This window comes from Vidua macroura, chromosome 3, assembly GCF_024509145.1.
Source record: "Vidua macroura isolate BioBank_ID:100142 chromosome 3, ASM2450914v1, whole genome shotgun sequence".
Taxonomy (NCBI): Eukaryota; Metazoa; Chordata; class Aves; order Passeriformes; family Viduidae; genus Vidua; species Vidua macroura.
In genome coordinates, this window is record NC_071573.1 from 48,089,672 (window position 1) to 48,114,981 (window position 25,310).

Sequence of the window (25,310 nt, forward strand, 5' to 3'; positions counted from 1 at the left end):
AATCCATTCAGGGAGAATCAAGGGGAAAAAATCCACTTGTAGGCACAGGGCCTATTAAGCCTGGAGATGTGGCTGGAAGCCAGCCATTATCTGAAAGATGACCTTACACTCTGTGGAAACAAGGAGGTTAAGGCTAATGGCAGAGACCAGACCTGACTAGCTGTTCCAGACTGACAAGAGCTATTCCTCTTGTACTGAAAGGCTGTGAAGCAGTGACAGCCACTCTCTCTCAGTGCAGAGTGGTGATTCACAACTTGAACAGTGGAGGCTACAACTTCATGTCTTGCTTAACTGACTTGTCAATGGAAACCAGAAACCCAAAATTTACTTCACCAGGTGTCTCATTGATTTTACTAGAACATCTCAGTGGTGGGTTTGGTTGAATTAGACCGCCTGAGTGAGTCAGAACAATATTTGAGCCTACATGCTTCAATTCATAAAGTTTTGTTTGATGATCAGTAGGGCTAATATAAGGACTACATTCCCAGTCTTTAAACCACTGTACAGTATCATTTGTAAACACAACCCCTTGTTTTAAACAAGTGAAGTCACTGTTCTTTTGTTTTTTTCATTTTAAAAGTAATTTCATTTTTGGTAACTAAAGAGCAATACACACATTTACACATGGCAGGAGAGTAGTGCAATAAGCAGGAATTTCTCATATGTTCCTTCTGGGGCATGGGAGAGTTTCATTCCATTCATAACTTCTTCAAAATCTAATGCAGCCAACATGATGCAACCACATAAACATTTCCTTGCTAAAATTTGCCTACCCTAAAGTAACTCTGTTTTACATATGTTAGCTTTACTTTTACACAACCTACGGGTAGATTTTTAGCATTTCAGAGAAGATAAAGAGAGGTAAGATATGTTATTAGTTTTTTCATTTTCTGGCTTTTGCAAATTTACTCAACCCTTGATGTTATCAGTCTCCTGTCCTCTCTCTCCTGATCTGCTTAATATCAGCTGGGCAATATCCCTGTGGGAAGTCATAAGTGTCTTTGTCAGTCTGGAACTGAGCAGGTGATTGTATCACTGCCTGTTAGTGTGAATGTCTGTCTAACCAGCTTTGAAAGCACATGATATTGTTATAAAGATATATTTATAATACAGTCATTTGTCCTGAAAAATGAGAGCAACTCGGCTGGAAACACACTGCTTAATTTATGTCAAACCATTGCTAACCAGAGCCGTTACTGGAATGTACTGTATAACAATATTAAATTTAATCTAGATAATTTGCAAAAGAGGCATTTGGGAAATCTGTTCCAGTCATCCTTCAAAAAAATTATGTGGCCACATCTATATCAGACACATTTTTTGTTTACAGCTTTGAAACCAAAGTTCTCTTACTGCGGTGCCTTTATTCTCTTTGGTTTGTTTGTTTCTCCCAGATATTAAGAATTTTATTCTCCTCTTATATTGCATAATCCTTCAATAACATTGAATATTCTTCAGACTTTTCATGTAAGATACTCAATTTTCTGTAATTTCCTGTCCCATTTTCTAATATTCAAATCACTCTGTGCCTTAGATAGTCTAAAAAAAAATCAAATTAAAAAAAAAAAAAAAAAACACTACAAAAGCCTACAGAAGTCTCAAGGGAGATCTCATCCATGTAGATAAATATTAGAAAGGAGAGTGTAAAGAAGATGGTACTAGGATCTTTTCAGTGGCTCCCAGTGACCAGAACAAAGACAATGAGAACTGAAACAGGAGATTCTGTGTGAACATCAGGAAACATTTCTTCACTGTGAATGAGACCAAGCACAGACACAGGGCACCCAGAGGGGCTGTGGAATCTCTGTCCTTGGAGATATTTCAAATCCATCTGGGCATGGCCCTGCTCTATGTGGCCTAACTTGAACCATGATATAAGACAAGGTGATCTCCAAAGGTCTATTCCAACCACAACGTTGTTATTCCATGGAAAAGTAAAATTACTTCAAAAACTTTGTCTAAGGTGAGAGGATCATTCTAAGATTGGTTGAAGATTGACCGGAGGAACCTGACTGGTTTTTAACTCTTCTGATTCAGGTATCCATGGGCAGCCATCTCTGTTCTATACCTCTAGTTTCCTGTTTCTGACCCCTACACCATCTACATGTCCACTGAAGCTGTGCTCCAGAAGTGTCGAGTGTTATTTTCTCTTTGCAGCAGGGATCAGGTATGTCTATTGTCAGTACATCCTGCACACAGTACAGAGACAAGAGCATTTACAGAGCATTTACACCCTCTCAATAACAGCACCCAGTAAATAGCCTTCAGGTTCATTACTATGTAATTAGACTCACTACTGCATACAACAGTTTGATTTCTTTCCAGCATCCCTTCGGGTTTCGGAAAAGTAGGTAATTTTATATACTACCACTTGGTATTATCTGAGGAAGTGATCTGAAATGCTCATAATTTTGAACTTTGTCAAGTTGCTATGTCAATAAGGCTATAATACGGGTTGCTGCACCACATTGCATTAATATGATTAGAACTAAATCCTCCTTGCCTTAACCTCACAAGTAATCCCATTGACATCCATTTGTTCCTAAGTCTTCTTACTGTGACTGGGGGTTGTAGTACTTTGCAGGATCACCTTCAGGGATCACAAGACACATATAGGCACTCTGCAGGTAACTTAAGTAATGCAGTAAGCAGAACTGCAGTTAGACATTCATGCTTGGTGATTTTTGTCTTTGAGGCCTCAGACATTCTGTATGAATTTGTGAATTTTTTCATTTAGACTATGGAGTCTTAAATGACCTTCTCAAACAAGTGAACAGGGTAGCAAAGAGGAGCAGATAAACTAAACGCTTCAACAAAAAAACCCACCTCAATTGTTCCTTACTCTTCATGTCTATGCCTACAGTGGCTAGCACAACTTCTTTCTGCTCCACGAGTAGTTGGATTTTGGATTTTCCTGCATAAGTCCTTTTAAAGACTTGCAGTATCACCATTCTGTAAAACTGGGGAAAGTTGACTTCTTCAAAAAACAAATATTCTTTAACTTTCAAAAAGTATCGGCAGAATGTGAGAGTTTGGAAGAACTAAAAGAAAGTTACTGTTTTCTCTAGAGAGTTATTGAGATATTTCCCATAGAACAGGGTTTTAAAGTCACTTATTCTTAACTAGCAGAAATTGGAAGGGATTATGTTTTGGTGGGGGAAGGGGGAGGGGCAAAACCTGAACTTCTTTAGTCCTTATCTGTCTCAGTTATTTACAGACAGAAAAGAGAAGAGGATTTGCTTCTTCCAAAGTCAAAGCATGTTTCCACAGTAGTGTCTTCATAGAAACCTGGCAAGAGATAAGTGTTCCCAAGTCTGTACTTTGTTGTACTGAGAGCAAAAAATTTATTTACCATTTTTCTGGCCTTATTTCCCATCTTTTTTCTATTTCCCTCTGCTCTCCACATTTTAGTTGTTAAGATGAATCTTTTGCCTTCTGTCTGTCTTTGAGTGTATTGAGTAAAATAGAAGAGAGGTGTATTGCTAGCTTTATGTGTTCATAAAGCAAAGGCTTCAGAGCCAATGGAAAAGATTGTTCAGACTTTTTTCTATGTTCTGAGTTTTAGGGCTTGAAGGAAGGTCGTGCTCAAGAGGAAAATGTTTATGAATGCAAATATAAACATTTAAAATTTTCAGAGGATGTCAGAAGGCTCGGGGTGAGTCTCAGTGGCAAGAAGTCCCACTGAATTCTGGGGGGATTTGGTTCCCAATTTTTTATCAGTGTCTGTGGAAATTCCATCTGTAACTATGTGATTTTGCCATTGGGTTGAAAAATGAATGACGCAAGAAGAGCCCCCAGAACAGAGGGAACTGCTCCATATTGCAGTCCTAGAGAGGATAACAAGGTAGTTTTCTGGGGCTGTTGCAGCCAAGATAGAGGAAAGAGATGCAGTGTGCATTCCTTGAATGCCCCTGTGCCCCAGGTACCAGCTGTGTGGAGAAGGCTGGTCACAGTGTGGGAGCACAGTCAAGTATCCCTGCTCTGCTAACTCTTAAAAATGTCTCTCTGTGGGTCAAAGCCAATTCTGTCAACAACTAAACCAAAGTTTCTCATTAATGTAAGCTACTATTGTAGCAATAATGTTGATGGAAGTACAGTTCAGCTTTCCCTATAAAGTTGCAACAGTGAGTTGTTTCCAACAGCTCTTGAAGCACCTTCTTTCCACATTCCTTCTCCTCCCTAATATGTTTTGTTTGCTTGTATGTAGTCTGTGTTTTGCATTTCAGAAGACATTGTCCAAAAGCACTTTCCCATAAAGAATATGCTGTCAGAGGTTTTCAGGGATTCCTGGTATTTCTCAGGCTGCTGTGGGAAATTCTTCAATAACTAAGTATGACAGTAAAGTTAGTATTAACGCAACACTCCTAAGGCAACTCCCCCTAGCCTCTTCCTAATTTCTAAATAAGCATGCCTTTTGTTGCCTCTCTTCATGCATGGATTCATGCACAGTCTGTGTGCTGATGCAGATGAGCAGCACTGACATTGTGTCTTGTGGCCACGCTGGTGATGCCGTGTGTGGGAGTTACTCATGTGGAACAGTGGTTTATGTAATCTCCTCATCCCTGCCCGCAGGCTGGGAAAAGAAGGCAGCCATAAGGCAGGGAAGAGATTTATGAATGCTGCGATGTATCTAGGTTTTTGCTGTCACTTTAAGTGACTGCATTTTCTGTATGTGCTGCTGGACTTAGCAGCTGAAAAAGCAGCAAGAAATAGCACAGGAAGGTCTTACTTATATTCTCTTGTGCTATAAAAACATCTCCTTTTATTGCCTTGATATTATGTCAAACCTATGTCACACATTTTGACCAATTGAATAGTCCATTAGACTATTAGAATTGTCTTTCTTCATTTTTGTTTTGTGTAATTACACTAACACTGTAACAGATCGGGGTGATGTTTATGGGAAGGTTTATCTTTGTTCAGTGACATATTATTTTACCTGACTGTAGTATCTCCACAGATACCTACTTTTATTTAATTTTCTGTTCTTACCCCTGTTTTACATGCTCTAATAGTGAGTGTACAAGAATTGAGCTTGGAGATCCACCTACGTTACTGTCCTAACTTTCTCAGTTCTCATCATCAATCCTTCTTTCAATTTTTGCTGGTCTACTGTTCAGTTGGATGAAGGTCTTAATGATTTTTTTTCCTATTCAAATGGATTTCCTGTTTCAAGGCTTCTCAATGACTGGTTTGCTCTTTATAGGCTTTAGAAATTGCGTGTTTGAGTAAACTCTGAAATGTAATCAGAAGTCAATCAGGAATGTAATAGACATGGTTCTTTTGAATCAGTCTTTTCCCTGTCTCAGGGAAAATTTATCCTCAGTATTAGAGTCCTTTCTTTTTGAGTTTTCCTGAAAGCAAACAAAATATTAAGGAGAAACTTTCTTTTACTTAACATCCTGAAACACTCATGCATGAATTTCTCTCTAGTGCCAGAGGTGATTTGATTAAACACTGATTGATGTGTCTGTTCCTTTTCTTCCTTTCCTTTTCAGAATTCTGGCAGATCCACTGTAACATCCTTTAAAATCAGGCTGTGAGTTTTGTCAAGCCCACAACCCTCAGAGTACTGATGAGAGCGTTGATGTTGTACCAACATGTGTCTTTGTGTTAAAATCCCAATTAAAAGTGAAGCCATAATAATAGCACAATTGAATGAATGAAAATAGCTTACATAAATGCCTACATATGACTCACCAGTTATGGCAGCTGAATAAGAATTGCAGACAGATGTGATGACAGAATAACTTTTGAGAGAACAGTAAAAGTATCTTGCAGAGAAATGCACCACACTAAAGGCCATGGGATCTGAGAAATTAAATCATGATTTCTTGAAGTATTAAAAATAGTTTGCATGCGATAGCAGTAAGTTCAACACAGCTTTTGATCAGGCAGGATGAAAAGTGCTGCTAACAATTATTCTAGAGTTCGAAGCAGATGCTGTGTTTTCCATTGAACCTGAAAGTAAGAACAAATACATCTAAAAACATCTAATGCTATTTACAGGATGGTGTATTGACTGTGGTCAATGGCATTTCCTTATGGAGAGCACAAGAACTTTATATGCATAACAATAAACAGTGTGTTCTACAGTGTGTTCTGATCCTGATTTGGTCCAACATCTGCTGTCAGTCAAAGACTTCAGGAATTTCTTTATCCAGTGCTCCCTGAGATTTATCTTTGTACTGTTGCACATCATTTCATACTCCAGTTCAAATACAAGTCTTTAAACAAGTGGCATTTATCTGTATGTTACAGAAAAGTATGGCACACAATTGAGACATCTTGTCATTCAGGGGTAGAACCAGTTTTTATGAGATCTGGTTCTGCTGTGGACTTCTCAGGTTAAGACTACAAAATTCAGCCTTTCTGTGCATTTTATTCGTAGTAAAATGGGGATAAAGATACCTTTGATATTTTTCTTGCTTATTTTGGGAAGTACCATTTTTATCAATGTGATTTTCATTGGAGGCTATAGTATTGTCGTAGAAACAAAATAGTTGAAAATCCAGTCAGGATACAGCACTAGATTTTCTCCTCTCTCTCTCTCCCTCTAGGTTTTTAGAGTGTGGGATATACAGACTCTTTCACCGCTGCAGGTCTTCTATGAAGATCATGGGACTCCGGAAGAGATGAATGCCTTTCCCATGGTATTTGACAATGATCATGGCCTGCTTTTCACAGGTATGTTATTGCAGTTGGTGTGTGAGAGCATGCCCTTTCTCCTAGAATCCAATTTTCTTTATGATTACATACAGCTGGAGTACAGGAGTAAGATACATGAGACTATACAGAATACTGGGAGATGAGGGTATTGCCCATTAAGATTGTCTTGAAGTGGGTTATATATGCTGATAATTTCAATATTGAAATTGGCATGAAAATATGCAGCATGGGAATTAACAGCAGGAACCAAAGGAAATGAAAAAGGCTTCTCTGTAGCAAGGTGAGCCTCCCACAGCAAAATTAAACTACACAGATTGTTACATAGACTTGTCATTTCTTGAAAGCTATTAGGTTATTTATCTCCCCCTAACTATTCCTCTAGGACCCACCTCCTGGGGTCAGGAGCATACAATCTCTGTGGAGCCCTCACAAGTATATTCAAACTCTTTATTTAACTCAGTAGTAAAGACAGCCCTACAACCTGAGGTATCAACAGTCACAGTTCCCAAATGAGTAGGAATAAATTATTGTGGGAACTCAACCTGGGATTTGTGGGCTCTGTTTCCTGACTTTGTAGCAGGGAGCCTGGCACCTCTGAGGGACCAGAACTTTGCATTTGTCACAAAGGATGTTAGCCTTTTTTATCTAAGGCAGAGACTCTTGAAATTGGCAGGGTTTATCTGCCCCAGAGATGTAGTCACAAAAAAGACAGCTTTGAACATGTTCTGAGGCTATGAGGCCTGACATGTACCAGGCAAATAAAGTAATTGTCTTTGGAGACAGCTTTTTCTGTCCTTGGATTAGGAACAAGGCACAAAGCTTGCAAAGTTTGTCAGATCTGAGAAGATAAATGTGAAACATTTTGTTTTCAGTGACCAGATAGTTTCTAATGAATTTTTTAATCACTGAAGGATACAGATACTGTCTTCATTTCAAATTTATGCTGGTGAGATTTTCAAGGCTTAGCAATGTCGGGAAATAGTACAGGTCACTCCTTGACAAAATTAGGTAATTTACCCTTATAAACAATGATTCTATAAGTGCCTAAATATTTGTAAAAGGCTAGTCCTAGATTCTGTTAATGATTCCATTAAAAACCTAAGTGAATGTTTCCTTGCCCCTGAAGAGGGCAAGAGAGTGAGGCTGTATATGAGTGAATTCATCCTCATTGCTATGTACCTGGCTTCACAGAGGAGATTTTCACTTAGTAATTCACTAACATTCATAAATCACAGCTCACCTTCATGCTTCATTTGAATTTTACCATAGCTTTCCTTCTGTGCCTGTTTCCAAGCTGCTGGCCTCTGCACCTGGATTTATTTCAAGGATTAGGCAATTTCCTCCTTTGCTCTGGGCTCACTGCTGCTCCTCTACTGGTAGATCAGCAAGGATACTGGGGCAGGGATACTGGAGCTGCAATGGGAAACTGCATATGCACTCTGGCTTGAGAGCACTGTATAGACCTTGTCCTTTCTTGTCCTTGACCTTGTCCTTGTCCCGTCTGCCTCTGTCTTTGCAACCCCTGAACTGAGAGCACTGGAAGGTGTTTGGAAAACACCATTCAGAGCTCCAGTGCTGTATAGAGAAGGTACTGGAAAGACATCATCATTGCCTGCAGATAGAATTGCTTTATCTCTAAGAAAGCAGAAACCAGAATTTATTTGAGTGATAGATCTCCCAGTTAGAGTTTTATGTATTTGGGTACATTCCATTTCATGCCAACCAACTCTGTGACTGGGGGATTTACGGCTTCTACTAATTTGCAGTCAGGATGTCAATCTCATCAAAGGTGGGCAGAGGACTGTGTAAGGCAGGTAAATGCTTGGCCATTGTTTGACTGGTACTTTTCAGGGACTGTGCGAGAATGTTTTCTGCATCAGAGAATATGTCCTCAAAAAACAGACAATATTCCGTATCCTCTTCAGAAGAACTTGTGCCAATGGTTTATGTGAAATCTTTTCATTTCCAGGAAAAGTAATTATGCACAAAATGTATGTATTCTCACTTCTCTCACCTTATGCAGGTTCAGATGTCATTGATATTTATCCCCTAGCTAATGTGATACAAGATTCAAAAGTGTTACCTCAGACACATGAGAAGAGCCTCAATGTTCTGCTTTACAACAGGACTTTTCACCAGATTCTCAGCATTTGCACTGAGTCAATACTAAAGGTGAGTGTAAGTTGTCACCCTTTATACTGAAAAATACAAGTCTCAGCTTTTGTATTCAGAACAAGTTATCAGGAAATTTGATAAGTTACTAATATTTTTTATTCAAAGTGTTGTTTTTGTGGCTATTTTGGGGTCCAAAGAAGTGGTAGCCATGAACCCCATTTGGGTTCAGAAGATCCAACTTTTACTTTTTAACATAAATACAATAATCTACAATAATCTACAATAATCAGAAGAGGTACTGAGAACGTGTAGTTTTTCACCAGCTGCTGGTACATTAGATGGCAAAATTTGTAGGGAGAGGTAGCATCTTTTTTGGTCAGTTGGTGATGCATGGCATTCCTGGGGAGAAAGGCTTGTGTAATGGTTTGTTCAGTTTATGCTCTCTCTAAAGATGTTATTTGTCACTGTAAACCCTGCCTTCCTTAGACCACAGTGGCTGCAACACTATTACAATCACAAGATAATTGGAGCACTTGGTGCTACAGAAAATCAGATTCCAGTGCATATGAAAACAGTGGCTACTTGATAAATCCAGTTGCATCTGAGCTATCCCACTATAGTGACCAAATTTTGTATCGGTGTTTCATTAAAAGGTGTTGCTTAAATTTCTAAAAGGATTCAATAATGACCAGAGATAGTTGTTTCTATGTTTTTGGCCCAAATGTTTATGAAAAGTCTCATTTGTATATTCTGCACAGAAACTACAACTCAAACAATTCTTTCCAGATAAATTTCTTTGTTTTCAAACTGTAAAAACACTTTATATTTTATGTCAGTCTCTCTGAATTAACAAGGGTCTTTATCATAGCATACATAAAAAATAGAGTCTCCTCTTGCCTGGGTGGCTTCCCCAGAGAAAGGGACATTTTCAGAGAAAATATACTGGTGTTTCAATAAAAAAATTTGCTATTGGCTATAATTTCTCCTATTACAGTAGAACACATTGTGTAACCAGTTTTAGAGGATGTATTAAAAATAACTAATATTATTTTTGTAGGTCTGGGACCTTGAAACAGGATCTCAAATATATCAAATAGAAGATGCACATGGGCTGAATACTGAGGTGACCTGTGCAGCCATTGAAAGAAATGGGGTTTATCTTGCTACTGGGGCATGTGATGGTAAAGCAACTAAATCATTACTACCTTTTTTTTTTACCTTTACTACTTTTTATTACCATTTTTTAAATGGCATATTACATTGGCAGACAGAACTCTTTGCCTTGACTGCCTCAGTGACAGAATTAATTTTGATTGCACAGCTGTCAGTCTGTAGAAGGGCAGGGTTGGGTCTTGGTTGGGTTCTTTTTATAGGCGGTTCACAGAAACATGACTTTGGGCTGCTTGGCTCTGGTTCTTTTTTAGCCTATTACTCTTTGAAAGACTGTCTTTAAAGATCTTGGTCTGAAAAGTTGTTTCCTTGTAATACCTAGGACCTAGATGTATAACTAAATGTTTGCAGATGAAGAATGGTAGTTTTTAAATTTTCTAGTCTCTAAGCTCAATTTTATAGTTTTGGAAGTCATTGAATGCTAGAAGATATAGATAGACAGATAGATATAGATATAGATGTAGATAGAGATGATAGAGATAGAGATATAAATATAGATATAAATATACATATACATGTTTCCTGTATTTTTCATGTCTGTTATTAAGGGCACGTGAGTTTTAGGTAATATGACAAGACCTCTCCAATACAAAAGTGCACATCAAATTGTGAAAGAAGCTTTAATAATTTTATAATCTGTTAACATGAAAGAATAATTCTTACCTTAAAATGTTCAAAAATACACACCTGAATTTCTAAAATATGTGACACTTATGAAAATTACTTCACATGAAGAGGAAATGATGGCCTTTCCCATGCAATATATTGGCTAATATTTCTTTTTCCTACCTGGGAGCAGAGACTGCACCCTTTATGGATCTTAAGACCACAACAGAAGGTGAATGTTGTCAAGTCTTACAAAAGAAAAGTCACACGTAATTAATTGCTTTACTTAAGAAAATTCCATAGCTCCTCCTCCCCTGTAGCTCTCTGGGATAAATCAGGTCCCTCAGCTCATTGCTGTCGCTCAGAACCCAAAGTCTTCTGCTGGATAGCCCGCACTCTGATTGCTCTCTGATTGCTCTCTGATAGTGTTATTCAGAAACCATAAGAAGTAAGCTAAGCAGAGATCTTTTATCTTGGGCTGTACAAAAAAAAAATAGACGTGAAAGAAAAGATGGAAAAATTGAGAGCGTAGTGATATTTTTTGTTAAGTTTTTCTGGCCCTACAGCTGCTTTGCTAAGAAACACACAGTTTAAATTTTTAAAGGCCAGTGACCTAGCTCTTGACCTCAAATTGGATTTTCTCTTTCTCTTTTCCCTGTTTGGTTCTATTCAAGATTCTGGATTTGCAGCACAGGTTATTGCTTAAAATTCATTCATTCCCTTTTCTACATTTTTGTCATCCCTGTGTAGGAACAGTGAAAATCTGGGAGTTTGAAAGCGGGCAAGAAGTTAAAGCCTTGTCTTTAGCGCAACACGGTGATGATGAGCATCATGTGCTGAAGATAGTATATCTGAAGGCTGATGAAGGTCAACATGCAGTTATTGTTTTGGAGCAGAGAGGGAAGATAAAAATCATTCAGGTTTTTCAAATATGCTTCCTTTTCCCCCACTAATTTCATTTGGTAGCCACTCATTTCTGAGGTAAAATAGAACTTTTTTTATTAATTAGTAGATAATCTTTTATAAACTGTCAAGGAACAATCTGCTTTTTCAATATAATAAACTTCGCTTTTTGACCTTCTGTATAGTGTTAAAATGTTTATTAGTCCATCACTGGTTTTCAGCATTCTCATAATTTTTTCCTCGAGTTTGCTTTTTCATTTGTGATTGAGGTTTCAGTCGTTACAGATCCTTTGAGGTAGTGGCTTTAAAATACTGGTCTTGTTACTACAGATAGTGTTTATTCTATTTAAAGAGCTTCTTAAGATGATATTTTGATGAAAAGATTATTTTATTTTATTTTTGTTTAAAATTAGTAGATTAAGGCATTGGATTCTTAGGAACTGATACCAAGAAACAAGGCAGTAATAAATCAGATTGACTTGCTTGGCTTGATTTTGAGCATCTACTCTGTGGTCCCTTCAGCTAAAACTACAGAATGCATTCACAGCTTTCAATAATTATGGCTTAACTTCTCAGACAAACCATGTTTCTGTGGAATTAATTTCCTCAAGTTGGAATGTTTAACTTGGAACAACATTCTTCTGAAACTTTAAAGCTGCTGTGTGCAAGGTAGAAAATGTGAGTTTAGACAGATGATATATTTGAGAAAAAAAAGAAATATACAGGCTCTCATCTCAGTAAATAATACATTCTTTTAAGCCTGCTAATGAAAAGATGCTTTATACAGGGTTTTCTTCTGTTATTCAGAATTTTTTGAAATGCTACATCACACTACTTGCTCCTCAGTGTTATTACTGAAATAGTTCAACAATCCATTAAGTGTAAATGATGTAAATGTATCCCTTGACAGACAGATTGGTGAGGAGTTGAATCTCCTCCAAGTCTTTATGAAGCTAAGTAGATTAATACTGTTTCACAAACTTGCAGAACTACATTTTTCCACAAACATTTCTGTGATAATGAGAAATACAGGTTGTTTTGTTATTAGCTTTTTTAAAGGCTTTAAATATAGTAGTTTGCAAGGTAAATGGGAGTAGCAGCCTAAAACAGTTCATCCTTTGTAGGACTCTACTATAGATCTCTCAATTTTTAGTCCTTTCCTAAAGATATTTCTTGTTTGATTAACTCAATAGCATAAGATTTACTAAAATCTTAATTATTGCTTCATTCTTCAGCTCTATACATCTGTGAAAACAGTAGCAAACCTAAGGAGCTGATTTCAGTAACACTTCTCAAAATGGACAGAAATGTCAATGTTAGAGCAGGAACTAGATACTGGAGTGAATTTGTTATAGATGGAAAAGCATCAAAGTAACTCCCAGCTGCCTCTAGGCGTTATGGGGAGGAATCAGAGATTCAGGGCTTTAGCTGAGCTGTAGCTTCTCTTCTCACACAACTGGAACAACCATCATTTTGGTGAATGTTTTGGTAGATATGAAATTGAGAGTAACAACATTTGTGAAATAAGCAGCTAAAACTAAGGAGACAACTTCCTTTAAAGGGTAGTTAAAATGAGTACAATCAATAGCTCTGAATTCCACAGCTGCGCAGCTTCTAATGTAACAGCAGGTAATTTAAGGGGAGCTGGAATATGTCTAGATGAAACTTCAGTTTGCAGTTTAGGCATATGCTAGTTAATACCTGTAACAGTTTTTGTAACTTGTCAAAGAAAACAAGATTTTGATACACACTTGCTATAATTCTTTATGAATAGAGAAATCCTTTCCTTCCTCTTTCATTAAGTCAGTTATTTTAATAGGGTGACTCAGCTCAAAGAGATCTATATGTCACATGGGTGCTTCCTGAGATAGTGCCATTTCCACGAAGGAATCCAGTTGTGTATCTGTCTCTGAAGCCTGCCTCCTTAAAAACACAAGATTTTTTCCCAGAGATTCGGCTTCTATGTAATACCAGTTGCATGAAAAATGATACAGAGGTGAGAAACACTTCAAAGTTTCACAACATTTATAGAAGATTAGAAAGTAAAATGTTTACTGTGCTCACAAAGATTTCATGTTTTAGCAACAGGAAAACAACCAAATAATTATTCCACACTGTGGTCCCTTACAAACTTACACATTCTCTGATTCTAAACTTTACTGTACACTGAAATAAATACACAGAATAAATCATGTAAGAAAGTGACTGTTTCTAAGGGCTGTATCTTCCTAGAAGTCAATTGCATGGTTATCACCATAATTAAGGAGTTGCTCTGAACATAAACTTCACATTCCTGTACAATATAGTAAGTTGAGGTTCTCACATAAACACCTCTAGAAATGAGGTGTCTTTCCTCTTATAGCTAGTGGCATGTAAAGATCAAGCTCAGTATCACAGTGATTCATCATCACAGTGATTCCATTTTCTCCTCTTACTGCTTCTGTAAAATAAAATGTCAAATTTATGTTTCAATTTACCTGGAATAGTCCACAACACTTAAGTTCTGTCTTGTAAAATTTCACTAACAGGTGTGGATGATGTTTATGGAAAGGTCATTACATCTCTGTTCAGACTTCTTCCTTTAACTTGATTAGAATATCTCCACAGATACCCACTTTTGATTAATCTTCAGCCCTTACATCTATTTTCACATGCTCAAATTGCAACTGTGCTGTAAAAAGCAGGTCAGGTTGGATGCCCCTGTCCTCTGCAGCAGGGAGTTTCCCAATACTTTCACTGCCTGTTTCCTCTGGTGTTTCTATGTAGTTCAAATACAATCGTATTAAAATAGCATCCCATATGCACTAGATGCTGTCATTTTAGGCATTTTGTTAGATTAACAGTTAAAATATTTCACAGTCTAGTCCTACTCAATTTTTTCTTTTAATCTTCTTTGTAGACTTTTTTATCATCTGTGGATATTAGGTGTTTTGATGTTTTAAAAGTAGAAGGAGGCAGATTGATAGCTACAGGAAATGCAAATGGTGAAATAAATTTGTGGGATTTTGAATCTGCCTCTGTGAAATGCCTGTAAGTATTACTTTCATGCCTTTTGATCTCCAGTATGTCATACAAACTTTTCAAATGGCATAGTAGAAATATGCCCAAATATAAAAGTAGCAATTTATGTGGGCCCTCCTCCCTCCCACTTCAAATTACTTTGCTAGCTAGTCCTGACATTGCAGGTAGGAGAAGTGATAGGAGAGTGACTTGGAGAAGGGATGATGTAATTAAAAATAATGTTTTAACGTAACTCAGCACTGCTACTGAAGGAAACTCACTATATAAATCACTCTAGTCATTGACTAGAGGCTGCTACAGAGCTGTAGAATCATCCTTATTTTGGAAGTTTTGTGTTTGGGAGGACATTTGGAAGTAATGTTACTTCAGATGATAATTGCAGAAATTCTACATTATCAGTATCTCAATCACTGTCCATACCTAGAAGACTAAAAGTCACATTCAATGAGGAGAAACCTGATGCGATTTTGGAGGTTTGAGAGTAAAGATCTTTCAGAGAAAGAGATAAAGAGTGTTCATAGATATTCTTCCAGATATTCTTATCCCCATTAAGCTGCTACCTCAGTAAACTGAACCATGACAATATGTCTGGTTAGACTGACTGGAGCAGCATAGCAGTATTCCTCTGTTAGTGAAGGAATACATGTCTTTTAGGACCATACAAAATAAGTGTTTAACTATCCTAATCAAGCGTTTCACTTCATCCTTCATGTGTAAAATTGGCAGGTTTGTGAGAAAGTGAGATGAGTTTTCTGCACCATGGAAAATAATCAAAACTTTACTGCAGTTCAGACAGTGGCTCTTTCTTTATATTTGCTTCCCCATATATGAGTCAGCTAATTCATATTGATGCATGGAAGACAGGAAAGGCAATGATAGTAGAGTGCTTTACACAGGGTTGACATTTCTGTTTGAGTGCCAGGAAGAAGGAACATTGCTAACATTAACTTAGTTAATTAAGTTACTTCACTTTCCTCTTAAATACTAATCCTCAAGAAAATACTTGGCTGAATGAAATTTTCATCATTCCATTAGGTACCTGTTTTTCCTGCACATTCTGTATGTCTTGACCACTGACATTAAACCATCATAACTGATTAACAGATTCCGAAAAACTGTCTAAAACTTCAGGTGGCATGCATTCTGGGAAATTAAAAGTTTAAATTTTTTTAATTACAAGTTAAATGTGAAACATTTTCTGGAAAAATACACAACCTATCTGACATATCCTGTACAAATATCTTTGTTTTCAGGCATAAAACTACTGAAGACAACCAGGGCTCTGGAGTCAATGCCATATTATTTCTTGTACATAGTGTTTCCTCTTCCAGGTAACTGTGCATTTTATCTTCCCTGGGGATAGGCACAGTCACTTGGAATTTTGTTGTAGTAAAATTATGTAATGTTTCTCCAAGATAGATTATTTGAATTGAGATTGTATTTGTATTTAATCAATTCAGGTCCATACAATTAATTAACTTTCCCAGTCTTAAACTTCCATAATGTTTGTCAAACAATATACGTATTTTTTTCCAGTCAGCTCTCCCTTTTTCCTCTAAATGGTCTCCTAAGTCTCAAATATGTTGAAGAATTCAACAGAAGGTAGCTTTTGCCCAGTATCAGTTTTCCAGTGTACCATAACTTCTATCTCTATGAGATAATTGTGTGGCAGCAGGCTTTTTCTTTATTTTTAACCTGATAAAATCCTCCTGCATTTAGATACTCTCAGCAAAGAGGAAAGCACATCAAAGCGTGTAGCCACAAGATTCCTCTTAAAACAAGCTAGATGCTTCCACAGGTTGGTCGTGTTGGAAGAATAAGAGAATTTTAGCCAAATAAGCTCATTTTGAAAGAAAGGCATTGCACCTGTACATCACTTCAGAAACACTTGTGTTCCAATGGATATGCAAAGGCAATGGTAGCCAAAAGGATTCAGTATGGCTTAAGTACTTATGCAGCTTTAAGTTTTTAGCAATTAGGCAATTAAGCAATTAGACAGTGTTTTTGCTCATGTGAACCATAAAGCTGGTTTATGGTCTTATGTTGCTTTAAAATCTTCAAGTAGCTTATGCTACTTGATATCAGCGCTACTTAATTGAAGATAAATTCTCTTTTTATAACTACATGATAACTTAATGATTAGTTTAAGAAATCCTAGCTAAATTTAAAAAAAAAGGAGTGATTAAAATTCATGAATAGATTTTTTTTATAAATTAAGATAAGCTTTTACTATTATTTACAGGATTTACTATTATTAAACAGGAGAATCCTAAAATAACTTGGAAAATCATACAGTCTTAGGATGTTTTGTATTTACTGGGAAGATACCTGGGTAAATTTGACTGTGATCATACACACACACAAAAATGTTCAAACATGATAGCAAATCTGTAAAATCAAACAGTGAAAATTGCAAAGTTATGGCCACCTGATAATTTAAGTGGATTACCCCAGCTGCATTCTTTCTAACTATCCCAATTATTCAGATACTCTTGCCAAAAGCAGAGAAGCAGTGACATTAGTGTGTTATGTGGCAAGAACCACTTATTAACACAGTAAGAATTTTTCATGACTCAGAAACAAAACCATTGAAGATCACATCCATTTTTTGCCATTATTTTTTTCCACAAAACCGCATTATTGAGAGTTTTCATAACAATTTTAAAGTAAGTTTTTGTGATTTATTGAAAACTATTTGCAGAGAAAGTACTGGGTAAAATGAAAGGGAAAAAGCCATTGGCAGGCAGTTAATTTTTCCCTTTCATGCCTTAAGGAAGAATGCCAATGTTACTTTTCAATTACTATGGATTTCATTAGCTCAAAACTCCTGCCAGGAGAGGTTGGCTGTGTAATACGCAAGTATTGCCTAGTTACTTTAAAAAATATATAAAACAAATAACTCTTAGTCTAATCAGTCTAGTCAGTTTAAGTACTATTTTATTATGTTTTTTAATGCTGGGTGATGTTGATTTCCAGGTATCAAATAGTATCTTCAAGAATGTCAGTGATCTTCAATAATTTCTTTCACACAGGAAAAGAAGTTCCCTGTCCCCTACTCCTTCTGTGAGGAGTGATGCCAGTGCCATTGCAGAGCATAACGGGAGTTCTTTGGACCTACATGAGGTAGGTATGGTGGTTTGATGGATTTGGTGGCATTCAAAACAAATTTCTGTTTTCTTTTTGGTTTTGATTTTAAAATACTGTAACTTACTAAAATGCCTCCCTAACACCATCCACAAAACTAAATATCAAGAATTATGAAGAAATTAAGAATTAAGAATTATGAAGAATTATGAAGAATTATGAAGAATTAACAAAGCTTTGTTTAGCTTTGTTAAACTGACTGTCATGGTGCATTAAGAATCCTTTGTTAGCCAGCTGGTTCTGTGACACATGGAATAGCTAACTGTCAAAGTGTTTGGCAGATACTTATCACTAGCAATTCTGACTTTCAAATAGGAGTATACAAGGATTCAAGGGGGAAGATAAAATAGAAAAATTATTAAGTACGTGAATAAGAGCAGAACCACTTCAACATTGCAGCCACACTTGCTTGGATACATTCTTACATTCTTTCAAATGAAAGCATCTTTTTTTTTTTTTTTTTTTTTTTTTTTTTACCATCACTGTATTAGTGTCTCAATTTGTATGTTTTTGCTAAGGATAATGTCAAGGGTTTTGTGACACATTTTGGCCTTCTATGCCAGAAGGACATGCCATACTTGCAGAGCAATAAAAAGTAAGTAGGCAAAAAGAGGAAAATCCTTCTACCTCTCAGATTCTTACCAGCATGTTGTTTCAGCAGAACATGGCACTTAGATGGATTCCCAAGCAAACTCTGTCTTAATTGCCATCTACAAACTAAAGCATCCAACACACTGTGCTGTGTCCTCATTAGAATAACAGCCTTTAAAAAGATCCCTGAAAGTTACATACATCGAGCCTTACATATAAATGTATAGGATAAGTTTTAAGTGACTTGTCCTCTTCTGAGATACCTCAAACACTTGAGGCCGCAGAGTTTTCCCTGCCTTATTTGACTTGGCAATTTCTGACATCAGTATACTGATTACTGTCAGCCTTGGGGATCCTCAGAAGCCTGTGTGGCAAGGCACAAATGAGGATTTCTGAAAATTCCCTGACTGAAAATGCAGACATGATTAAATGTTTATATATGTATAAATGTATTTATAAACTTTGTTAATTTTTGCTCAAGGCAGTAACAAGACTATATGCGTGTTCTGAATGACATTCTCAGAGAGATCTCAAAGGTTACATTTACGATTGTGACTGACTTTGCTTATCTTAAGAAACTAAGGCTATTCAGCTAAATTTACATTTAACATGCTCCTTAATTCCTATTAATTTTGGTTTTGATTTGTTCATCTGTTTATTCTCTTCAAATAAAGTGTTTCTTGTTTATACTCAGTGAAAATTGGAGGAATATTTGAATAATCCAACTAAAAAAATAAGTTCTTACAATAATTTCAACTAATGAACTGTTCTGTCGTTACAATCAAATTCCACTTCCTAATTCTCTTACATTTTATTCCTTTCTTTTAGAAAAATGCAGAAAATTATGAAATTAATACTGAAATAAAAACAGGTACAGAAAGATGTTTTTCATTCTTTTTGATGTTGATCCACGAGTTCTGCTCAGATTATTGTAGAAACTGAGTTTGTCAGCTTGTCTGGCAAACTTTGTTTAGAATAATTGGGATACCTTTGGTATGTGAATGACAGATCTCATCATCTTCTTCTCTCTCCTGATTTGCAGTTATTTCCCAAAAGCCAGACCAGGATGCGGGATATGCAAGACCTTAATTGGTTTTTTTTTCTCTAAGTTGACATGATAACACTTCCAGAGTTTGGGAATGTCAGCTATACACACTTTTCTTCTACATAAATATTCAAGCAATGAATTATTGAAATAGTATAGCAAGAGCCAACTTGAGTCAAGCATCAGTAAATGGCCTCACAGACAAAAGCTTTGAAACTAGGTGAATTTTTAGAAAGAAAATTCTTCACTATGGTGTGTGTCCTTAAAAAATCATAATCAAGGGAGAGCCTAGTCCTAAGAGTTAAAGCTGTGCAAATGAGTTGGTGAATTTGCAAGAAATAAATCCTCTAGAGGTTCTTCTGAATCCCTTAGAAATCCTCTGCTGGAAAGCAGAATTTCCCAATAATAAGAAATTTGATCATCTGCAATATGGATTTAAGATCCATTTATTTGGGGAAAAAAGCATGCCCTAAAACCAGAATATTCCTAAACCTTGTAGTTGCCCAGTGAAATATACACTGATGTTAGGTCTTGCATCCACTGAATGTCTATGAAGGTCCTGCCAGCATCTCCAGCTCTGGAAAAGTCACAGCAGAAACTCAGAATGGGTCTCTGTGACCATCTCCTTGCGCTTAGCAAAAGTTTTCAATTGGAGAAATGAGTATAGAAATCTATGATTCCAGAATTTTTAAGTGTCATCTCGTTATTAAATTTCATTGCTGAATTCATTGTTATCTCTAGAAGCCTCATGCAGAGGCTGCACATTTGCCTGGTAGCTGTCCTGATGACCACTGTCCTGCACTCCTCCTCCACTCTCACTTGTGCTTGCCATTCCTGTAAAATCTATGGCTCTCTTCTAAATAATGTTCCCCTACATCACTGAGCAATAGTTCTGGCTGGTTTAGCTAAGATAGTGGAGATTGTTCCCATTTCTTTTCAGTTATCTTCATCTATAACTCTAATGTTTTTAGAGTAACACCACCTTGATGATGGGTTTTATTTTCAAATGTAATTCTTTTTCTCATGTTATGTAATTTCTGTGCATTGAAAAGCAATACTAAAACCTTTTGAGAAAATATATGATCATTTGTGTTCCAAAGCAGAAGAAACAACTAGGTGTACGGACACCCAAAATCCAAAGATGAATGAACAGTTGTTGAAGGCTAGAGCAGGACTATCACCTCTACTGGCTTCTGCTCATGAAAGTAGCTGTATCCGCCTATGGAGTATTCAGGTAGCTAACTGAATGTGTTTGGGAAGGAGCTGGAACATTGAGAAGATAATGCCACTAATCTTTGGAAAATTTCTCTTTAACTAGCAATTGCAGAAGCAAATATTTATTGCATCTTTTGGTTATCAGTTTCTTCTATGGACACAAATGAGTTCTGCTTTAGTAATTGCAGCAGGGCTTAATGGCAAGTGGAAAACAAGGAAATATGATTTGAAGTAATTATAACAAACTGACTCTAAATTTATGTGAAAGTCTAGAATTTGATTTTTCACCCACAACATTTACCTTCTAAAAAAGGATGATAGGCAAGGTAGAGTGTCCTACTCTAAGAAGAGGCTAAATATGTCTGGAAAATTGTACACGTCAGCTAGCACTAGGAGGGTAACAAACCAGGAGAGAATAGTGTCCTAACACATAACATAACATCGAAGTGTTTGGCAGATACTTATCACTAGTAATTCTGACTTTCAAATAGGAGTATACAAGGATTCAAGGTGGAAGGTAAAATAACTACTGTTATGGGCTTGAAATGGCAAAGGCTTATTTGTCATATCACCTCAGATCTATAAGACTTTTCCAGGCATCATGTTACTCTAAATAAGATACACAGAGTAAATACAGCAAGAAGGGAAAGTACCATGATATGATTGGTTGATTGGTAATATTGCTCATTGTAGCAGACATTGATCATAAAAAGTCAGCCATGTAAGGCTTTAACAGGAATCCCAGCTAAAGCAAGTCATGGGAAGAATTTTTCAGAAAGATAGTGAGGTAACTTAGCATATGTTTTATGCAAAATAGAAAATGATGATAAATGTATCCAAGTATAGTAGGTGTGAGCTTCGTTGGGTTTTGTATTCTTCACAGTTGATATATTAGTGTGCTTAGATTCCTACAGGAATCTCCAAATTCATATGCCAGTGGTGTCGTCACTGAACTGATTGTCATCATCATTACATGGATGATAAAATAAGAATCTCCTTGTCAGCAAGACATTCTCCCTCACACCCTCCCAGTCCTGAAGAGGCAATAATGGAGAAAGTCTGCTGGTGCTAACTTGAAAAAGAGAACAAGTTGGTGAAGGAGACATTATGGGCCCATTTGCAGCAAAAAACATTTCAGTAGCAAATGAGGGGCATTCTAATGTTATTCCATAGCAAATGAGGGGTAAGTGGTGAAGTAGGGGTAGGTACAAGTAGACTGACTTGCCTGAAAAATCAAAGAGCTTGTCCTTTCAACATACAAGAGACAGCAATCCAGAAGGATACACAACTATCTTCATCATTTGGTAGATTTAGGAATTTACCTTCTTTGCAGTTTTCTGAAAAGATATGAGCTCAGTAACATTGAATGTATAAAATAAATGGCACTCAGATTCTGATGAGTTAATGTTTTCAGTGTAGGTATCATAAGATAAATATGTGGGAGTTTGTTTGTTTGTTTGTTTTAGGGAAACTTGATGAAAGAACTTCTGCCATTTTCAGGACATCCCTCAGGTCCTCTGACAGTACTGTGTACAGACATCTTCACTAAAATTCTTTTCACAGGCAGTAAAGGTGAGTAAACATGTTAGTCATTTTGTTCAGGACAGTCAGTAGGACAAGAAAATATCATAGTGTAAATGTGCCAGAAATGTGGAAGTGATGATCCAAGTGCTGTCAGGTTTTCTCCATCAAAGCTATAATTAAATAATTGTAAAAATGTTTTGTTTTATAAAAGGATAGTAGATTAAAGTTTAGTATTATCATGTTATCAGTAGAATTGTTTTCATAAAAGACATTAAAATTTTCTTCATTCACATGCCCTGAATATACTTTCCATCTAAATTGTGATATTGATCCCAAGAGCAAAGATTACGAGCAAAAATTTCAGTTCCATGGCAATAATAGTAAATAAAAAGTTGCAACTTGGGCTGTACCAAGAGCTGTGATTCAAACACTGATGTGGAGTGCGTAGTAATGGCTCCAGCAGTACACAGCTATATAGGAAAAGCACTTGTCAATACTAGCAGCTCATTGCTGGACCTTTAATTGCACATGAAGTCTGGCTTTCATTTGGCAGAATGTTCAAAAGTTTATCTGCTGTGTGATTGTTCTTCAAACCTTTGGAATCACCCTGGCAATTTTCCATTTCTGTGTCTGTCATAATGTGTCACTTTTCTTTTAAAATACATATTAGAAAGTTTTCTGCCAGCTTCCTGCTTCTATGTGGTCAGATATTGGATGGAGCAAGGGATTTTTCTCCTTTTGTTTCAAAATTGAGCAATAATTTGACTTTTATACTGAAAATGATGATGAGTTTCCACTCCTCTCTGATTCAAATGAGTAAATGAGTTCAGAAAGGCAGCATGTACTGAACAAGATTTCAATTAATTGTGGAAAAGCATCCACTCTACTGCCTACTCATTTGATACTCTCCCTTTGCCTTTTTGTGTTTGTGTCACTGTGTATTTGCTTTTCATGCTTTCCACACTCTTCTCTTTTATCTGCAGTGCTGCTACCAATTTCCCTTCCCCTCTACAGATTTCTCCTTGTTATAAAAAGGTCAGCTTCTCTGCCTACCTCCTCCCTTGCTTGCAAATGTACAGCCCTAGAAATCAGATGTGACTGGTATGAAAGTTGGAATTACGCAAAATATTCCTTTGTCTTGTAGTAGAAATGAGTAGGAGGCAACTTCATCAGGAGAGGGGGAGCCTAGGCAGGAAACAGAGAAGTTGTGGGTGATAAGGAAAGTGGTTATTTGATTCTAGTTTCACATGAGTGCACTAAAAGGTTGTTAAACATTAAGCATTCATTATGTATACAATTAATTAAGCTTTGTCCATTTTACCAGGATTGAAAACCAGTGTAATCCCCAGGAAGCTCTCATACCTCGGCTGTGCAATAGACAACTCTCTTGACAAGATAACTCTTGTTTTTCACTCATAATTTAAAGAAAAAGCTTTATCTTCCATTTCAAACCTATCCAGTTAATGGCACATTGTTCAAAACTTGCATATGTGTGTCTTTGCATATGAATGAACAGTCCATTATTTCTACTCTGAGCTTGACAATAAGATAGTTATATTCACTGTAAATGAACTGAACTGTGTTCTCTGCTTCATTCTGCCCAGAGTCTACTGAGAGTAAACAGCAGGAGCAAGTGAAGGTATAGCACTAAAGAAACTTACTGGTGTTTTGCTTTCTCCTTTCTGCAACAGAGGGATATATTTTTCGCTGGAACATGACCTCATTCTTAGAAGATTCACGAAATAGAAAAAATGTAAGGAATTATCTTTAAGACCTTCTTTTTGAATGGTATACCCAGACAAACAGAAAAAAAATAATGCAGAGCTCTACAGGGGTAAAAATGTTTTCTGCATATAAAGATGGTGTTTTGTGCTTTAAATAATAACTTGATGCTGTGGGGAAAAAAAAACATAAGTAAAATGGTGTTAGCATTATTTCATTATATTCAAAGAAGGTATATTAAGAATGAATTTATCCATGTCCCCTGGGTGATGTTTCTACCTTATGCCATTTGCAGGCTGTTTCATGAAGGGATTATTTTTTTCATCTCTTCTAATTTTCAGAAAGACATGCTGATAAATCCACTAAGCTAGCAACCATGGTCGGGTACAGAACTACCTCAAATGTGGTTATGTTGCCTTTTTCCCCTCAGGAAATAAAGGAGGAGCTCTGCTGGAGGGCACATGCTGCTGAAGTGGTTGACTTATTTATTGAAGAGGAGAAAAATGTGGTAGTGACAGCATCCATTGATGGTTCAGTCAGGTATAAAATGACTAATACTTCTTACTGCTGTGGCAAATCAGTTGAGCTATCTTCGAAGTTCCTTTTCTTGCTGCACTTGTATATAGGCTAGAACTTTAAATAAAGTGCACTTAAATAAAATGCCCTCCGTGCATTTTCTGTTCTGCACCCAAAAGAGCTGGTTTTAACGTAACACTTCTCCAGAAGTTAGATCTTTTGCAGACTGTCATTTTCTTTCAGCCCTTGCTTTACTTTTACACATAGGTAATGGCTACATAATTTTTTAAATTATCTACTGTTTTAATCCTATTTTAGCTTTCAGTACTTGTTAAATTGACATGGATCCTAAGCATGGCATCTAATCAATGTGTATGCAATTAGACCATGGAAGCTTGAAGATACTTCATAGACAACTATAATTCCTTCTCAGCTAACAAGTGACTTTGAAGGGGTTTCTCTTGGTTTTTTGGAAGTATTAAATGCAGAAGTTTTGTGTAGATCCTGCTCTGGTGGTGGACTTTACTGCAGGAACAACTCAGGATTTTGGTACATTTACTCTTCATTTTCGTAAATACAAACATGAAGTGGGTTTTTTTTCTGCTTTTTACAACAACCTTCTGAATTTTTTTCACTCTCAAATGATTTAAATTATAAAAACAATCTCACTGATGTTTTTTATGACTAGCACACTGAACTGTAGAACAGTGCTGCAGAATTTGATAATGTACACAAATACTATCTCACTTCTGTTGCACTTCTAAAAATATCCACTTTTCTTTTCTGTCCTTTTGCACTGCTTCTACTATGTCTATAGGCTTTGGCATGCCAGGACTGGATATTATTTTGGTTACTTTGGACAGGCCAGGAAGTTTGAATTAACAGATACCAGTCGGTTGATTTTGCCTTCTGATGTTAATGATTTTTCTGCTATAATTAAAGAGGAGAGCAAACATATGGAAAAGAAGAAGGTTATATATCCTCTCATGCTGGACAGAGACAAGTAAGATCTCATACGTTTACATACATGTATGACTGGGGGAACAGTTTTGAAAATATGCTTTAAAAA

The 25,310-nt window shown here is 36.6% G+C and overlaps 1 protein-coding gene across 5 annotated transcripts in view; it reads left to right on the top strand.

Moving 5' to 3' along the window:
- WDR64 (WD repeat domain 64) overlaps window positions 1-25,310 on the top strand; it is a 66,829-nt gene that overhangs the window by 36,571 nt on the left and 4,948 nt on the right. For 4 of the 5 annotated variants that reach the window (XM_053973729.1, XM_053973730.1, XM_053973732.1 and 1 more), the window contains 14 exons: window positions 6,561-6,687; window positions 8,693-8,841; window positions 9,842-9,965; window positions 11,311-11,480; window positions 13,283-13,459; window positions 14,363-14,493; window positions 15,738-15,815; window positions 17,517-17,607; window positions 19,048-19,090; window positions 20,368-20,498; window positions 21,946-22,051; window positions 23,695-23,756; window positions 24,156-24,265; window positions 25,059-25,244. In XM_053973729.1, coding sequence (XP_053829704.1) covers window positions 6,561-6,687; window positions 8,693-8,841; window positions 9,842-9,965; window positions 11,311-11,480; window positions 13,283-13,459; window positions 14,363-14,493; window positions 15,738-15,815; window positions 17,517-17,607; window positions 19,048-19,090; window positions 20,368-20,498; window positions 21,946-22,051; window positions 23,695-23,756; window positions 24,156-24,265; window positions 25,059-25,244 — 1,685 coding nt within the window. Of the gene's footprint in view, window positions 1-6,560; window positions 6,688-8,692; window positions 8,842-9,841; window positions 9,966-11,310; window positions 11,481-13,282; window positions 13,460-14,362; window positions 14,494-15,737; window positions 15,816-17,516; window positions 17,608-19,047; window positions 19,091-20,364; window positions 20,499-21,945; window positions 22,052-23,694; window positions 23,757-24,155; window positions 24,266-25,058; window positions 25,245-25,310 lie in introns of all 5 variants that reach the window. The other variant, XM_053973731.1, reaches the window with a different exon arrangement.